This window comes from Antechinus flavipes, chromosome 1, assembly GCF_016432865.1.
Source record: "Antechinus flavipes isolate AdamAnt ecotype Samford, QLD, Australia chromosome 1, AdamAnt_v2, whole genome shotgun sequence".
NCBI classification, from domain to species: Eukaryota; Metazoa; Chordata; class Mammalia; order Dasyuromorphia; family Dasyuridae; genus Antechinus; species Antechinus flavipes.
In genome coordinates this window covers 271,638,607-271,657,302 of record NC_067398.1, presented here as the reverse complement: position 1 = coordinate 271,657,302, position 18,696 = coordinate 271,638,607, and the positions used below count along the sequence as shown (strand labels likewise).

Genomic DNA, 18,696 nt, shown 5'->3' with positions numbered 1-18,696 from the left:
GGTTCTGCTCATTTCCCTCAGCATCAGTTCATGTAAGTCTTTCCAAGCCTCTCTGTATTCATCCTGCTGGTCATTTCTTACAGAACAATAATATTCCACAACATTCATATACCACAATTTATTTAGCCATTCTCCAATTAATGGGCATCCCTTCATTTTCCAGTTTCGAGCCACTATAGAAAGTGCTGCCACAAACATTTTGGCACATGCAGGTCCCTTTCCCTTCACTATCTCTTTGAGATATAAGCCCAGTAGTAACACTGCTGGATCAAAGGGTATGCACAGTTTGATAACTTTTTGGGCATAATCCTAAATTGCTCTCCAGAATGGTTGGATTCGTTCACAACTCCACCAACAATGCATCTATGTCCCAGTTTTCCCACATCCCCTCCAACATTCCACATTATCTTTCCCTGTCATTCTAGCCAATCTGACAGGTGTGTAGTGGTATCTCAGAGTTGTCTTAATTTGCATTTCTCTAATCAATAGTGATTTGGAACACTCTTTCATATGAGTCGAAATAGTTTCAATTTCATCATTTGAAAATTGTCTGTTCATATCCTTTGACCATTTATCAATTGGAGAATGGCTTGATTTCTTATAAATTAGAGTCAAATCTCTATATATTTTGGAAATGAGGCCTTTATCAGAACCTTTAACTGTAAAAATGTTTTCCCAGTTTACTGCTTCCCTTCTAATCTTGTTTGCATTAATTTTGTTAGTACAAAAGCTTTTTAATTTGATGTAATCTATTTTCTATTTTGTGATCAATAATGATCTCTAGTTCTTCTTTGGTCACAAATTCCTTCCTCCTCCATAAGTCTGAGAGGTAAATTATCCTGTATTCCTCTAATTTATTTATGATCTTGTTCTTTATGCCTCAATCATGGACCCATTTTGATCTTAGTTTGGTATACAGTGTTAAGTGTGGGTCCATGCCTAATTTCTACCATACTAATTTCCAGTTTTCCCAGTAGTTTTTGTCAAACAATGAATTCTTATTCCCAAAGTTGGGATCTTTGGGTTTGTCAAACACTAGATTGCTATAGTTATTGACTATTTTGTCCTGTGAACCTAACCTGATCAACTAATCTATTTCTTAGCCAATACCAAATGGTTTTGGTGACTGCTGCTTTATAATAGTTTTAGATCAGGTACAGGTAGGCCACTTTCATTTGATTTTTTTTTTTCCATTAATTCCCTTGAAATTCTCGACCTTTTGTTCTTTCATATTAATTTTACTGTTATTTTTTCTAGTTACAATATGTTTCTAAAAGAAATAAAAACCAACTTAAATAATTGGTATTTTGGTTAATACTAACCATTAATTAGGAATTAAATTAATTTTGCCAAAATTCATTTTAATGATATACTTATGCTAACAAAGGAATAGTTTACAAAATTTATTGAAATATTTCAGGTGTTACTTCATTTCCCAATATACAAATAGTCAAAGGATATAAACAAAGAGTTATTAAAAGAATTACAAACAATTAACAGTCATATGAATGTTCATATCATTAACAAAAAGAAATGCACATGAAAACAATCCTAAATTTTTGCTTTACAACTTGCATGTTGGCAAAGATGGAAAAAAAAAAAGGAAAAGTTGTTAAAGGATTGTGGGAAAATAGAAACAAAAATTAATCGCCAGTGGAGTTATGAATTGGTAAAGACATTTTGGAGAGCAATTTAAAATTATGCAAATAAAAGTGACTAAAACGTCCATAACTTTGATTCAGAGATTCCATTATTAGTTTTATACCCCAACGAGTTAATAAGTCCTTATATATACCTCAAAATATTTATAGCAACACTTATTTATAGCAGACAAAAAAATTTGAAACAAAGAGGATGCTCTTCATTTGGGCAGTAACTAAATATGAATGAATTGGAATGTTACTGGGGTATTAGAAATTATGAATGTGATGAATACAAAGAAGCTTGGAAATATTTGCATGCACTGGTACAGAATGAAATAAAGTCAAGAAAAAAATGTACACAACCACTAAGGTGTAAACAGAAAAAAATATGAAACTATATAAAGGGAACATAACAGAATTACAAAAAGCAAGCATGTTTTCAAAGAAGAGACATGAGACTATGCCCCAACTTCATTCTCTTGTGAAGGTGGAAGTTTGTTAGATGTGGCCCATATCTATTTTCATAATTTTTTGATATATTTATAATATTGCTGATTTTTCTTTCTCTTTTCTTATTCTTAAAAACATAATTTGTTGTATGGGATGGTTCTCTGGAAAAGGAAAGTAAGGATTCTGGGGGAAAAAATTTGGCAATGTAAATAACAAAAAGATATAAACAATTTTTTTAAATAGCCAATTTCTTTTACTGCTCCCTTTGCATTGGGTTTAATCTCCTGCTTGTCTATTTTGTATTCCTGTAATAAGGTATTCCTTTTATCAGGCTTTCCTCCATACCTACACCTCTTCATACTTGCACTCTGCTCTCCTTATCTCTATTTCTTGTCATCTTTAGCTCCCTTTAGATTTTAATTCTAGAGCCAATTCCTAAAGGAGGTCTTTATTTGATTTGTATCTGCTTTGCTTTTACTTATGTGGTATGTTTGTTTATCTCCAGTTGATTATAAAGTCTTTGAGAGCAGAGACAGTTTTCTTTCTGTATATTGCCACCTGGAATTTAATTATAGCTCTTTAATTATAGTTTTTTATTTATAAGATATATGCATGGGTAATTTTTCAACATTGACAATTGCAAAACCTTTTGTTCCAATTTTCCCCCTCCTTCCCCATACCTCTTCCCCCAGATGGCAGGTTGACCAATATATGTTAAATATGTTAAAGTATAAGTTAAATACAATATATGTATACATGTCCATATAGTTATTTTGCTGTACAAAAAGAATCGGACTTTGAAATAGTGTATAATTAGCCTGTGAAGGAAATCAAAAATGTAGGCGGACAAAAATAGAGGGATTGGGAATTCTATGTAGTGGTTCATAATCATCTCCTAGAGTTCTTTCCTTGGATGTAAGTGGTTCAGTTCATTACTGCTCTATTGGAACTGATTTGGTTCATCTTCATTATTGAAGAGGGCCACGTCCATCAGAATTGATCATCATATAGTATTGTTGTTGAAGTATATAATGATCTTTTGGTCCTGCTCATTTCACTTAGCATCAGTTCATGTAAGTCTCTCCAGGCCTTTCTGAAATCATCCTGCTGGTCATTTTTTACAGAACAATAATATTCTATAATAGTCATATACCACAATTTATTCAGCCATTCTCCAATTGATGGGCATCCACTCAGTTTCCAGTTTCTGGCCACTACAAAAAGGGCTGCCACTACAAAAAGGACTGCCACAAACATTCTTGCACATACACCACCTGGAATTTTCTAATGAGACAACTCAAATATGTTTCTATTGAGCAATAATTTTTTATTTCCTTGAGAGTGAGTTTTTGTAATTATAATACGATTGTTAATCTACAGGTTTAGGAAGAAAGTACATGACTTAATTTTTATTTTTACTATTTATGCGACAGTTAATAAAGATGAACTTCAGCAAATGAACAGGATTATTTATGTGCCCTTGTGCCTCTCAGAAGATCTTTCAGCACTACTAGACTTTAGTGATTGTTTATGGGATGCAGGTTCTTCTTGGCTAACAAGATTCAATGATTCTTAAAGAATGGAAGTACCTTATAATAAATAGAGAATATATTGCATTATCCTTTTGTGCTTCAAATATGACATATAGTGATGTACAGAGAAGGTAGACATGCAATAACAAATGTTGGAGGATGATTCTGCAGCCTGAACACTGTCCAAGGCATTTTTTATACATCCACCATCAGTTTCATATTATAGTTGATATAGGGGTGAATAAGCAACAAGGTACAAGTAAATCCTAGATAAGCAGAAATGTGTTTGCTCCTTCAGGAAACCATCACATTCCAGGATGTGGCTCCAGACTTCACTTGGGAAGAGTGGATACAATTGAACCCCGGTCAGCAGGACCTCTGTAGGGATGTGCTGATGGAAAACTATAGAAACTTGATCTTTATTGGTAAAACTTTTCTTGTGACTCCCAGTTTTCACCTTGCAATGTTTCTGCTGTACTGATTATTCAAAATGCTGTGATGTTGAAAGTATTAGCTGAATTTTGAATTACTATATAGATGCCAGGAATTCTTGGTTCATTTCTGGGCTAATCTGTAAAATTTTTCTATTCATTCTTCCCCAGTTAAAGATTTTTGCCTTGTAGAACTAACTTCCTCATTGTTAATTTTGATAATGTCCTTTTCCAATCAATTGCTTTCCTTTGTCCAGGATTTCTGCTAGGATCTTAGTGCAGATACCTATAGCAATAAGAAATGTGTATTTGTCTATGAGAAAAAATAAAGAACTTAGATGTCTTTATGAATTGAAATCAATTCTGTGATCCGTTTTCCCTATAAGTTTTAAGAACTCATTACTGAATGTCTTCTTGAAATTCTTTGAAGTATCCTTTGGGTCTTTTTAACATATTTCTCTTTACTAGCCATTAAAGGGTTTGGATTATGTTCTGAATGACTCCTTTCTTGGTGTGACTATCCATTTTGCTTTGCTTTTCATTGTATAGGACTTTCAATTTCTAGACCAGATATGTTCTCTCAGTTGGAACATGGAGAAGTGCCATGGTTGTTGAAAACTGAAGCTCCAAGAGACATCTGCCCATGTGAGTGAATGAAAAATTATTAAATGGGAATTAATAACCAGTAATGTTTTTGCTTTGGCCAGAAACATTGAAGATTTTCCAAAACCTTCTCAGATTTATTCATTTATTTACTAATTTATTTAGATTTTTTTTTTGGATTAGGTGAAAGAGAAGATTCTTTGCCTTAATTGCTACCTAGCCTTCATCCTTGAATGAATACAGCCATAGTCAGATTGAGACTTTTTGAAGACCTTACCTTAAAAAGGCCAAGCTCTCCCATGTCATCCAGGTCTCCAGTCATTTTGAGCTATCTTTCCACTGGACCCAGATAGTTGGAAGGGAAAGTGAGGCAGATAACCTAGCACAGCCCTTCTTCATTTAAATGTAGTTTATTTGCCTGTCATGGCATCACTTAACTGATGTTGTATCATCTTTAAGAATGAAGGACAAATAATAACCTGTTCCCATGGATGATATAGTGGATAGAGTGTTGGATCTCTAATCAGGAAGACTCTTCCTGAGCTCACATCTAAACCTCAAAAACTTAATAGTTGTGTGGCCTTGAGCAGGTCACTTAACCCTGTTCATCTCACTTTCTTCAATTTGTAAAAGGAACTAAAGAAGGAAATGGCAAGCTACTCTGGTATCCTTGCCAAGAAAATCCTTAATGAGGTCATGAAGATTCAGAGATGACTCAGCAGCAGATGAACAGCAACAACACTTGCTCAGATATTCAATCAGGGAGAAAACATTTAAAAAATATTATTCCAACAACCTTTCCTTAAAAGTTTCCCAGATTTTTGGAGAAGGGGTGAAATAAGTTGGTTTGAGCTATTACAGTTATTTTCATTATCACTAAATATCTGCCCAACACTCAGTCCTAGGATCCTAGATGTAGACTGTTAAGGGATGGGATTGTAGAGGACACCTCCGTCTCATTTTACAAATGAGGAAACTGAGACTCAGAGATGTTAAGGACTTTGCCTCTAGTTATACTCTAGAACTGGGCTTCAGTGTGCATTTATTTTTGGAAATTGTTCTTAAAAGGCATCACTGGTTTCTTTTATTTAAATCTAGGGGCTTTTCATCATTTTATGTTATACTTCTTTCTCTTATGAAATGGTATTGAGCATTGTCATATGCTTCAATTATGTCATAGTTGAAAAGCCTTAGAAACCATCTAGTTCAATCCATACTTGAACAAGAATCCCTTCTATAATATAACCACTCCTTGTAGACTGTCCTTGGTTGAAGATTTTTCATGAAGAGAAATCTACTACCTTCTGAGTAGGAGCCCATATAACTTTTACCTTAGTAGTTCTTTCATACTTTTTAAGTTGAATGAAGGCATTAGTGAATCATGGAGACATTGAAATCAATGTTAAAATAAGTTTAATATGATAAGTTATATGCAACAGACTTTAGAAGGTTCCAAGTGTGAATTGATGAAGTCCTGTATCCTGTCTTGGCAACACTTGATTCATCTTTATTTCTAAAAAATCTCCATAGTTTAGCAGTACCGTTATTTCTTTAACTTTTTAGACTCTACTTAAATGCCAAGGCTCATGAGAGTTGTTAAATGCTATCATTTTTAACCTTTCAAAGCTCTTTATAAGATAGGTTTTACAAAATCTACTCATTTCTTTGATTTGGTGGAAAAGAGTTTTGACTTGGATTTAGGAGACTTCTATTTTGTTGATTGAGAACCAATCCCAAACCTAAAAAGATTTTTAGAAAAAAATTTAGTAAGTTAATTTGGCAGAGGAGAAACCCAGAAAAAGATTTGACTTACTCCCTGAAATCTCAAAGTTTAAATTAACACAAGAGTACTGTACTTGGAAGTTTCCAGATAAGGTACATGAATTGCTTGAGATATATGTCAGCAAGAAAGTCTAAAGATTTTTGGTTACGGTCCCAATCCAAGCATTTCTTGCCACAAAAACTATCCTGGTATATTTCTTGGGGGGTCAACATAACCTATACATTCAGAATCAAACAACACTAATTAATAATAAAGTATTTTCCCCACAGTTCGTACCCCAGCTCTGTTCCTTATGAGCAATTAGAAGTTAGAATTTGGACAAAGTACTTAAAGTACTTTCTAGAGTATTATATTTGAAAGGCACCTCAGAGGCCACCAAGTGCAATTAATATCTAAACCTAAATCTGTGTGATATACCTCAGGAGGCCTCCTTTGCAGATATATCTGTTACTTCCCCAAAAAGTCTATTAATTTTTGATTTAGGACTTTTTTGATATACCTTAGAGTTCAGAGAACTATGAAATTTATGCTTTAATTTTTTTTTAACCTTCTATTTCATACATGTGAAGAATTCCTGGTTTTAGAAACTTCTACAAACGCTGATCAAAAATTCCACTGTGACTTATAGTGGTAGGGTTTTCTTAGAGTTCAGAATGCTTTGGCCATGGTCATATATCCAGAATGTATTGAAACCTAGAGCTTCTTGACTCTGATGCCTCTCCTTTTGATGCGGTTAGTGGCAGTTTAGAAAGTTGGGGGAAGCCCTCATTGGTTGGAGAAATAGGTCCAAAGTGAAAGAATTCACGAACCCGAAAAGTTTGAATGGCGAAAGGAAAATTAATTCTGTTGGCACTGAGAAGCCAGCTCTGCTAGGAAGGCAGACTTCTTCATGATAAGGTCCTGGCAGAGAAATAACAAAAAGTTATCACTGAGAAGAAGGTCTCTTCACAGCATGCAGGAATCTTGGTAGGCAGCTGTGCCAAGAAGAGAGGTCCCTTGATAAAGCATACTACTTTGGACTTCTGCAAAGAATTGGAGTTTAAAATTGTCTTTTATAGAAAATCTGAGACTGGGGTTTCAATTGAATGAGATTCCTTCAATGTTGTCACTGCCCCCCAGGCCTAGATTTCTAGCTGAATGAGACTACTTGTGTTTGAGTTAAGTAGGGAGTGGTTCTGGGCTAATCTTAATGAAACCACTTAACTCCCCTGAAGGATAGGTCTCTGTCAGAGGACAGTTTCAGAGTTCTCCCCAAAAAATCAAGAAGGACAGTTTCAGGGTTCACCTTGTCATTTCCCCCCTTCAAGCAGTCACCCCCAAATTCATTTGAGGTAAAGGGGTGAAAGTCTCTTCTGTAACTGCTTCTGGCTAAAGCCTGATTCCTATCATTAAAGACTCCAATAACTGTTTTTAAGGGAGAAATTTGAGGGACCAAATCTGGCTTCTGCAGCTTCCTTCCCATATCTGGGGCAGATTGTTTAACATTAACATCTCCCCAGGACAGATCAAGGGGGGCATTGGCTTTGAATCCCTCAAAAGAATGGGTGGGTTCCTTAGAGTAATGGCCAGGTTTTTCTGCAGTCTGGGAGAGATTTAACAAATCCTGAGGAGGAGGAGAAAAGCTGGAAGTCCCAGGATTTAGTGAGAGAGAGAGGGAGTTTTTGTGTGTTTTAAAATATATATTTATTTATTAATTCATTCATTTATTTGTTTGTTTTTTATTTACAAAACATATGCATGAGTAATTTTTCAACATTGATCCTCGCAAAACCTTCTGTTCCAACTTTTCCCCTCCTTCCCCTTAGATGGCATATGTTAAATCCAATATATGTGTACATACATACAGTTATCTTGTTGCACAAGAAAAATCGGGTCTAGAAAGAAAGGAAAAAACCAGAGAAGGAAAACAAAAATGCAAGCAAACAATAACAGAAAGAGTGGAAATGCTATGTTGTGGTCCACACTCATTTCCCATAGTTCCCTGTTGAAGAGAGCAACATACATCAGAGTTGATCATTGTATAATCTTTTTTTTTTTTTTTTTTTGGTAGGTGCTTAGTAAATGTTTATTAAAGGAAATTGAAATTAGCTATGTTACCAAAAAAAATTTAGAAAAATAAAGAGGAAAAAAATCTGAACTCAGAATATTGATCAATTCTCTCTCTGGATGTAGATAACATTTTTCATAATGATTCCTTTGGAATTGTCATGGATCATTATTCTGATAAGAGTAGTTAAGACCTTCACAATTGATCACAATTACAATATTGATATTACCATGGATACTGTTCTCAGGGTTCTTCTTATTTCACTTTATATCACTTCTAGTTTTTTCTCAATTCATTTTTTATGGCAAAATAGTATTCACTCACATACAACTTGTTCAGCCATTTCCCAACTGATGGGTATCCCTTTAATTTCTAACTTTTGATATCATAAAAATCACTACCATGAATATTTGGTCTTTTTAAAAATTTTGTTGTGTGACAAAAACTCTTGGTAGATTTTATTTTATTTTTTAAATTATTATTATAGCTTTTTATTTACAAAACACATGCATGGGTACTTTTTCAACATTGATCAATTGTTCCAATTTTTTCCCTCCTTCCCCCCACTCCCTCCCCTAGATGGCAGGTAGACCAATAGATGTTAAATTTGTTAAAGTATATGTTCCATATATGTGTATGTATTTATACAGTTATCTTTATATACAAGAAAAATTGGATCTAGAAAGAAAGAAAAAATCTGAGAAGGAAAACAAGAATGTAAACAAACAATAACAGAAAGAGTGGAAATGCTATGTTGTGATTCACACTCATTTCTCATAGTTCTCTCTCTGGGTGTAGCTGATTCTCTTCATTACTAAACAATTAGAATTGCTTTGAATCATCTCATTGTTGGAGAGAGCCACATCCATCAGAGTTGATAATCATATAATCTTGTTGTTGCTATGTATAATGATTTCCTGGTTCTGCTCATTTCACGTAGCATCAATTCATGTAAGTCTCTCCAGATCTCTCTGAAATCATCCTGTTTGTCATTTCTTACAGAACAATAATATTCCATAACATTCATATACCACAATTTACCCAGCTATTCTCCAATTGATGGGCATCCATTCATTTTCCAATTTCTTGCCACTACAAACAGGGCTGCCACAAATATTTTGGCACATACAGGTCCCTTTCCCTTCTTTAGTATCTCTTTGGGATATAAGCCCAGAAGTAACACTGCTGGATCAAAGGGTATGCACAGTTTGATAACTTTTTCGGCATAATTCCAGATTGTTCTCCAGAATGGTTGGATCTGTTCTCGACTCCATCAACAATGCATCAGTGTTCCAGTTTTCCCACATCCCTTCTAACATTCATCATCATTTTTTCCTGTCATCTTAGCCAATTTGACAGGTGTGTAGTGGTATCTCAGAGTTGTCTTAATTTGCATTTCTGTGATCAGTAGTGATTTGGAGCACCTTTTTGTATGACTAGAAATAGTTTCAATTTCTTCATCTGAAAATTGTATTCATATCCTTTGACCATTTATCAACTGGAGAATGGTTTGTTATCTTAGAAATTAAGAGTCAATTCTCTGTATATTTGTGAAATGAGGCCTTTATCAGAACCTTTGACTGTAAAAGTTTTCCCAGTTTATTGATTCTCCTCTAATTTTGTCTGCATTAGTTTTGTTTGTACAAAATCTTTTTAACTTAATATAATCAAAATTTTCTATTTTGTGAACTATAATGGTCTCTAGTTCTTCTTTGGTCACAAATTCCTTTCTCCTCCACAGGTCTGAGAGGTAGACTATCCTATGTTCTTATAATTTATTTATAATCTCATTCTTTATGTTTAGATCATGAACCCATTTTTAAAAATAACTTTTTATTGATAGAACCCATGCCAGGGTAATTTTTTACAGCATTATCCCTTGCATCCACTTCTGTTCCAATTTTTCCCCTCCCTCCTTCCACCCCCTCCCCAAGATGGCAAGCAGTTCTTTACATGTTGAATAGGTTATAGTATATCCTAGATACAATATATGTATGCAGAACCGAACAGTTTTCTTGTTGCACAGGGAGAATTGGATTCTGAAGGTAAAAATAACCCGGGAAGAAAAACAAAATGCAGGCAGTTTATATTCATTTCCCAGTGTTCTTTCTTTGGGTGTAGCTGCTTCTGTCCATCTTTGATCAATTGAAACTGAATTAGCTCTCTTTATCGAAGAGATCCACTTCCATCAGAATATATCCTCAAACAGTATCATTGTTGAGGTATATAATGATCTCCTGGTTCTGCTCATTTCACTTAGCATCAGTTCATGTAAGTCTCGCCAGTCCTCTCTGTATTCATCCCGCTGGTCATTCCTTACAGAACAATAATATTAAATAACGCTCATATACCATAATTTACTCAACCATTCTCCAATTGATGGGCATCCATTCATTTTCCAGCTTCTAGCCACTACAAACAGGGCTGCCACAAATATTTTGGCACATACAGGTCCCTTTCCCTTCTTTAGTATCTCTTTGGGGTATAAGCCCAGTAGAAACACTGCTGGATCAAAGGGTATGTACAGTTTGATAACTTTTTGAGCATAGTTCCAAATTGCTCTCCAGAATGGCTGGATGTGTTCGCAATTCCACCAACAATGTATCAATGTCATGAACCCATTTTGACCTTATCTTATTATACAGTGTTAAGTGTGGGTCAATGCCTAGTTTCAACTATACTAGTTTCCAATTTTTCCAGCAGTTTTTGTCAAGTAGTGAATTCTTATCCCAAAAGCTGGGATCTTTGTGTTTGTCAAACAGTAGATTATATAGTTATTGACTATTTTGTCCTGTGAACCTAATTCCACTGATCAACTAATCTATTTCTTAGCCAATACCAAATGGTTTTGGTGACCACTGCTTTGTAATATAGTTTTAGATCAGGTACAGCGAGGCCATCTTCATTTGACTTTTTTTTCATTAGTTCCCTTGAAATTCTTGACCTTTTGTTCTTCTAGATGAATTTTGTTGTTATTTTTTCTAGATCATAAAATAGTTTCTTAATTAAATAAATGGATTCATTTAAGTAGTATTATTTTTATTATATTCTCTCGACCTATTCAAGAGCACTTGATATTTTTCCCATTGTTTAGATCTGACTTTATTTGTGTGGAAAGTGTTTTATAGTTTTGCTCATATAATTCCTGACTTTCCTTTAACAGATAGAGTCCTAAATATTTTATGCTATTGACAGTGATTTTAAATGGAATTTCTCTTTGTATCTCTTGCTATTGGATTTTGTCAGTGCTGTATAAAAATGCTGATGATTTATGTGGATTTATTTTGTATCCTGTAACTTTGCTAAAGTTGTGGATTATTTCTAATAGCTTTTTAGTAGATTCTCTGGGGTTGAGAGAGATAGAGTTAAAGAGATAATGCCGGACATAAGGTTCTGTTCTGAAAGGGATTTAGAAGTCTCCTCATATGGACTACATAGAGATACAGAGGTAGGGCTTCCTTGTCCCTAGAGGGGCTGGAAGGAGGGAGTTTTATTTCCTTCCAGCAAATTTAAGCAACATCCTACAATGCTGTTTTAATTTAAGCTTTTTAGGTTTGAGATCTTTTAAGCCTAATTTGTTTCTGCCTAAGGAAGGATCCTTAGGTGTTTTGTCCCATTTTGCAAAAAGCCTCAGTTTCCCTGATTCTATAGTGCCTCGCCTTCTGTTGACATCTCTAGAGATGGAGAGATGACAAAATGCTCCCTGAGTAAGGGTGCCTTTTTGTCAGAGAATGCAGGTGTTCTCATTCAGGCATCCCTGAGAGAATTCTGCTCAAGCCTCGGGCTCCAGCAAATCAAATCTTCCCAGGTATTTGGGTGTCCAGCTATAGAATAAAACAACAAGAAAAAGCTTTACCTCATCCAGGTTTTCGGGGATTTCCTGGTCAGGGAATCAAATGATGGTGTTAGTGATAGTGCAGAGAGTTGTGGAACTCCTCTTTGGTTGGAGGCACAGGACCAATGTGAAAGAATTTACGAACCCAAAGAGGGAAGTTAATTCTGTTGGCACTGAGAAGCCAGCTCTGCTAAGAAGGCAAACTTCTTAGTGATAAAGTCCTGTCAGAGAAATAACAAAAAGTTATCACTGAAAAGAGGCTCTCTTCACAGCAGGCAGGAGTCTTGGTAGGCAGCTGTGCCAAGAGAAGAGCTCTCTTGACAAAGCATACTACTTTGGACTAATGTAAAGAATTGGAGTTTAAAATTATCTTTTATAGGAAATCTGAGACTGGGGTTTCAATTGAATGAGATTCCTTCAATGTTGTCACTGCCCCCAGGCCTAGATTTCCAGCTGAAGGAAACCACTTAAGTTATATCAGGTCTAGATCCCCAGCTGAATGAGACCATTTAAGTTTGAGCTAAGTAGGGAGTGGTCTTGGGCTAATCTTAATGAAATCACTTAACTGCCCTGAAGGGTGGGTCTCTGTCAGAGGAGAGTTTCTGAGTTCACCCCAAAATTCAAGGAGGACAATTTCAGGATTCACCCCCCTCACTTTGACCTATTGCATCATGATACCTTTAAAAATAAATTATAAATTGTCCTGTAGATAGAAGATCAATATACAGAAAACCAGTAAGTTAAAGTCCAGTATAACATTTCAGATGATTACATAAGTACCCCCCCCAAACAAATTTTATTCTTATGTCTGAATATTAAACCAAAATCTTAAACTTTGTGAGATTGACTCCTTGAAACTAATTGTTATAGGAGCAACATCCACATCACAAACTAAGCTAGTTTTCCCTTAAAAGACTTATCTTTTTTTGGCAAGGCTTGTATTATTCATGTAGCTTTCTAATGTACAGAAGCCAGCTTATAACAAATAAAGAGGTTCTCCCTTAGGCTTAAGGCAAGCTTTTAAACCTTGTGCCAGCATAGCTGGTGTAGAGCCCTGTGAAACTCTGTCCAATTGAATCTTTGCTAAATTTGCTAAAATTGATCTTTGCTAAATATCTTTTCTGTGCTATGGCTATGCAAATTTGTTAATTGTTAAATGATATATAAGATATATAAGTGTCTTATTTTAGTCCAGTTCTAAACCTGTATCACTAGACTAACCCAAGTTAGACTTGGCTTTACACTAGTTAATCTTAGAAGTTTGTTGTGGCTAGTGGAAGAAAAATCATTCAGTACTGAAATGTCACCTTCCAATTGGTTCTACTTTTTAAATGTACTTCCCATATTGTAAAGTGAAAATTGGCTTTTTTGCCTTTAATTTTTAGGTTAAAAAAATTGCTCAGTGCTCCTTTATACCTCATTATGTAGTATTGCCAACATTAGATAAAGAAGTTTTGAATTTACTGAATTATGGGATAAATCAATATAATTGTTTTCCACTTAATTTTGTATTTTTTAGAAATTAGTGTTATCATAAGGTTACTCTGATGGTTTTTGCATAGGTTTACTTTGATGGTTTTTTGATGAGGTCAGGGTAACAAATTCTAGTTTGAGATAAATGTGACAAGTTCACAATGTCTATTCTGTTTGGCAAAAGGCAGGTTTATTTAGGGTAATAGGTTACAGAACAAAATAAAGGATAAAATAGGCACCAGGAATGGCAAATATGAAATGAAGTTGGGAGAGCATATAGTTAGGAAGGAAAAAGATAAGTTCCCCAGGGGAATTCACTACCAGAAGTGAGGAAATACTCCATGAGGTGTGGGAATAAGCCATTGACTGGCAGGTTAGATCCAGAGAGGAATTTAGCAGAGTAACCAGTTAGCTAGAATAAAGAGAAAGATGCCATTAAAAGGAAGGCACTATGAGGAGGGAGAGAAAATATCCTCATAGTAAGCTTAGCAAAGAAAGCTCTTCATCATAAACAGATCTTTTTATAGGGAAAATAGAGCTTTGGGGGTTTCTCAGGGAGACCAGAGAACTGGTGGGAACTCTGAGAGGGAGGTCAAAGAGAGAGGAAATGCTGGGGAACTCAAAAGTAGGGGGATCAAGGAGCCAATTGGAATGCACCTGGCTGACCAAGTCCCAGACCTGTCTAAAAATATGCTAATCAAAGATTGTTTAAGGATGCTCAGACAAAAGAGTTCCCTCTTCACAATCACTGTATTTAAACAGAGTGGTCAGGGAATTGGTTATATCTGTTAATACCAGTTGGACTTCTTCTGACAGGGGAAGATAATTCACATCAATTTTATGTAACTGATGATGATGTGGGTGATATAGACCCAGATAATGGCAGGCACCAAAAATTGGGCATCGGTCATGTGAAGAATTCACGATGACTATTTTCTTTGATAAATGTAGATTTATTTGGGGAAGAGGTTACAGACGAAATGAAGGGATATAATAGATAGCAGGAATGGTAAATATGAAATAGAGTTGGGAGACCATAGAAAGGCAAGTTCCTCTGGAGTTCACAATTACCTCATAGAAAGGGAGTACCCATGAGATTGGGTTATGCCAAGGAGCTGGCAGGCTAAATCCTGAAAGGGACTTAACACATAAAAGAATGTTAGCTGTAAGGAGGAGAAATGGGATAGGGAAGTATAGCAGAGTTAGGAGGGATACCATGTGACATGGAGGAAGGGGAAGGGGAAGGGTTTTACAAGGCAGAGTGACCCAGAGGAAGACAGGAGCCATGGGATGGCCCTAAGTAGATTTTATAGGGAAAATTTGACCTCAGTGACATGACTGGGATTTTTGATAGGGGTATGGCAAGGTAAGACTTCTTGGGTGGGTCTCAGTTTGACATAACTTGGATTTCTGACTAGAGGAGTTCCCCAGAGGATGAGACCATGGAACTAAACTGATCTTCTCCCTGCATGTCTCAGGGATTAATTTTTATCAATTTTCCCATTCTTTTAATTTGTTAAATCTTTTGAAAAGTGGGCTAGGAGTACCTGAATAGGAGGAGATCTATGCTGAAATTTAACAAGTGCCAAATCCTGGGATAATTGTTAAGAAGAGTCCAGAAACTGGGAGTGAAATACAGTGGTCTGTAGGATTGGAGTGTTACAAAGATGAACTGAAGCCAAAGTTAAGGTTATCATAGAGGTAAAAAATTAGTTACTAGGGTGCTGTTCTTTGCACAAAGTCAGTTACTGGGGACTCACTCAGGTACTCAGGTTTCATTTTGCTAAGGTCTATTCACACTAACAGTCAATTTTCCCTCCAAATAAATGGGGTATGGGGCAATAATCTCATTTTCTAAATTATATTATGCTGAGAAAAGATGTAGAGCTGATTTGGAGGAATGGGCCAGGAAGTGACTGAAGTGAGTTATTCAGTGAGATTCTGAGTCAAGTGCCTGAAACTAGTCAATAAAGATGTCAAGTGCTGGTCATTTGAAGGTGAATTGATCAAGGCCAGTAAAGGGGTTGGTTGGGTGGCCAAGGACATGTGCCAAAGTGTTCAAAAGGATTTAGGCATTGCATAGAGAGGATCACAGGTTGAGATTAGGCTTTGTCCTAGTATGACCAAAACTTATCCTATCCAAAACTGACAGGAGCCCACAGGATGGGGCAGGGATAGCTTGAGAGAGAACCAGGAAGAGCAGAACTCTCATCCCTGGGAAATGTGCTTAAAAGAAACATAATCTTCACCTCTGAAGACAGAGTCTGTCAGGCAGAGTGAAAATAATAATAAAATTTAAGTGCCTTAGCCATAGTTTGGGTGACATGAAGGCTGGTCGTTCTGTAAAGACCTGGGCAGTCTAGTATAGACTTGCTGTTATTGTGCTGACCTGGCTCGTCTTCCTGAGCAATTTTCTCTGCATAGGAGTAAATACAGGTTTATTTCGGGAGCTATGACATCAGCAGGGAAATATAACTTGGGAGTTTGATGATATAACATGGCTTTTCTGTTTAGGGGTGGGGTTTTCAGAGATTCCCATTTGGGATGGGACTTGAATAAGTGTCAAGAAAAGTCCTCTTTTGTGGATGCATCAGCAAGCTATTTTCCTATGGCTTGGTTTGTGCATATCAAATAAGTTATTTAAAAAACATGCTTGTGCCACAGACACACAAGACAAATTAGCTTATATAGAATTGACTTTTTGCATGGATGTGACAGAAAAACTCTAAGTTGCATTTCTTAGAAATAAACTTTGCACTAAATTTTCTGCTCTTAAGTCACACTGCATGAAAATAATATCTCGATCTCACAGATGGCTGCCATCAGTAGCTAAATATTCTTACATTTTGAAAGTTTTAGAGATCTTATATCAATATATTTCTAATAAGATACAGGCAAATATATAAGCAACAGGCAGATGACTAGGCCAAATATTCATCTACCCAATAATAGAAAAAGTCATTTACCTAATAACCACACATTTTCAGATAGAAAACAGAAAGATTTTATACTTACATTTTGCTCATGTCTCTTAAGCTGTTCTTACTCTAAATATAAAGATTTGCTATAAGAGAAAAAGAGCCGAGACAGGACAAAGCATCCTTAGCTGTTTGACTTCAGGTATGAAAACCACAGGTGAATTCTACATCTTGCCAGATTGAGGAATAAGTGGAAATAATTCCTATGAAAAGGAACATAAGTTTGGGAATCAAGTTAGAAAGATCTGACCTCAAGTAAAGTTCAAAAAGCTATACTTCAAACTCTTTTTACTCAGATTAACAAACCACCATCTTCTAATGTCCTCGGAATTTTTTTTTTTTACATTGATCCTCATCCATACCTGGATTCCTACTTGAGAAATATTAATTATAATCCTCCAAGTTTTTTTCTCTAAGTTTGCCCAATCTCATAACAGATGCTTTAAATCTAAAAAGAAAAAAGCATGCAAATCATTGTTCCTAAAGCTAGCTCAGTGCTGATATGGCAGGAGTCAGTAAACAGTGAGATCATGACATATTTAATAAATATTAAAATAATTTGCTGAGTGAATTTTAAAATGACTATTTTCAGAGAATTTGCAGTTAATCTGAAATATAAAAAAATTCTCTTAGAAGTTCTTTGCATTACTACGCAGTCAAATCTTGATACAGTATCTTATCTAAATGATCTTTAGCATTACAGAAATTTTGTTCTTAAAACAACCACCACAGACTTGAAAAATAAAAACAATATTCAGTTATTAACACAGTGTAAACATAGTTATCCCTTCCAGCAAGGGGACCCAGAGGAAGAGCAGAGCCATGAGTAAGATTTTCTACCTTCCCCAGTGAGTCAATTTTCCTAGTTCTAAGATTATACTGGGACTAAGCAGTTTTGACTCTAAAGGAAGTCTTAGCATGTTAATAACCTACAAGGTTGTAAAAGACAAATAAATTATTTAAATCTGGCGACAAGGACTATAGATCTCTGTCTTCCCTGTGAACAATGGCTGTTTCAAGCTGGAAGGGGGGTTTACAAAAATTCTATATTTTACAACTAAAAAGCATCTTATATAACAAAGAGAACTATCTTTTTGGCAAGAACTTGTCTTGGAGACTTTAGAAACTTACAATTTTTCATTCAACCACTAAAATCCCACCAACAATGAATGGTCACTATAATTTCTTAGAGATGAATTAGTAATGATAATTTTAGAAAGTCAATATTAAAATATCAGAAATAGTAACTTTAGAGAGAACTCAACTATAATAAAATCTGGAATTTCAACTGCATTACCATTTTTGTATTGCTATTTTAGCAGAACCCCTAATTTAAATTGGATAATTTTTCATTAACTGTCAGCACAGAGTATATGAGACTGTTCAAGCAGATTAGAACACTTGTGTGTGGGACAAGACCACTAGCTCAAATAAATAAAAAATTAAGGCTATTTCTCAAGGCAAAAGCAGAAAGGAATTTTGTTACTATCTCGTGAGAAAGGGCATCTTTCTCTCCACAAGCAGTTAGGTAAGGAGAGGCAAGGCCCAGTAAACAGATAAGAATTATATAGGAGTCTGGGCTAACACTCCCTACAGACTGGATCTTTGTCCTGTTGGCCAGGACAAATGACCTCACATTCTAAGTCATAAATGAGGAAAAACTTTCAATCCAACCACATCTTTAGAATTACTAAATTACCTTATATGGGAATTTCAAATCCAAGGTGACCCCAACTTAGTCTCACAAAGAAAAAGGTCCCACTCCTTGTAAACCACATGATTACTGGAGAAAGAAACCTGCCCCTATGGCACAGCTGGCCTTCACTCAGTCTTTAGAACACTGTCTCCATTTTGTGAGACAGCTTTCACAATTCACTTCATTCAACTATCTAATTACAGGACTCTGCTGTTTCACGGATGC

The 18,696-nt window shown here is 35.6% G+C and overlaps 1 protein-coding gene across 2 annotated transcripts in view; it reads left to right on the top strand.

The window, feature by feature from the left end:
- The window catches only part of LOC127545979 (zinc finger protein ZFP2-like), a 47,401-nt gene that overhangs the window by 19,124 nt on the left and 9,581 nt on the right, over positions 1 to 18,696 (top strand). For both annotated transcript variants that reach the window (XM_051973452.1, XM_051973451.1), the window contains 2 exons: positions 3,924 to 4,050; positions 4,606 to 4,701. In XM_051973452.1, the coding sequence (XP_051829412.1) occupies positions 3,924 to 4,050; positions 4,606 to 4,701 (223 nt within the window). The remainder of the gene's footprint in view (positions 1 to 3,923; positions 4,051 to 4,605; positions 4,702 to 18,696) is intronic.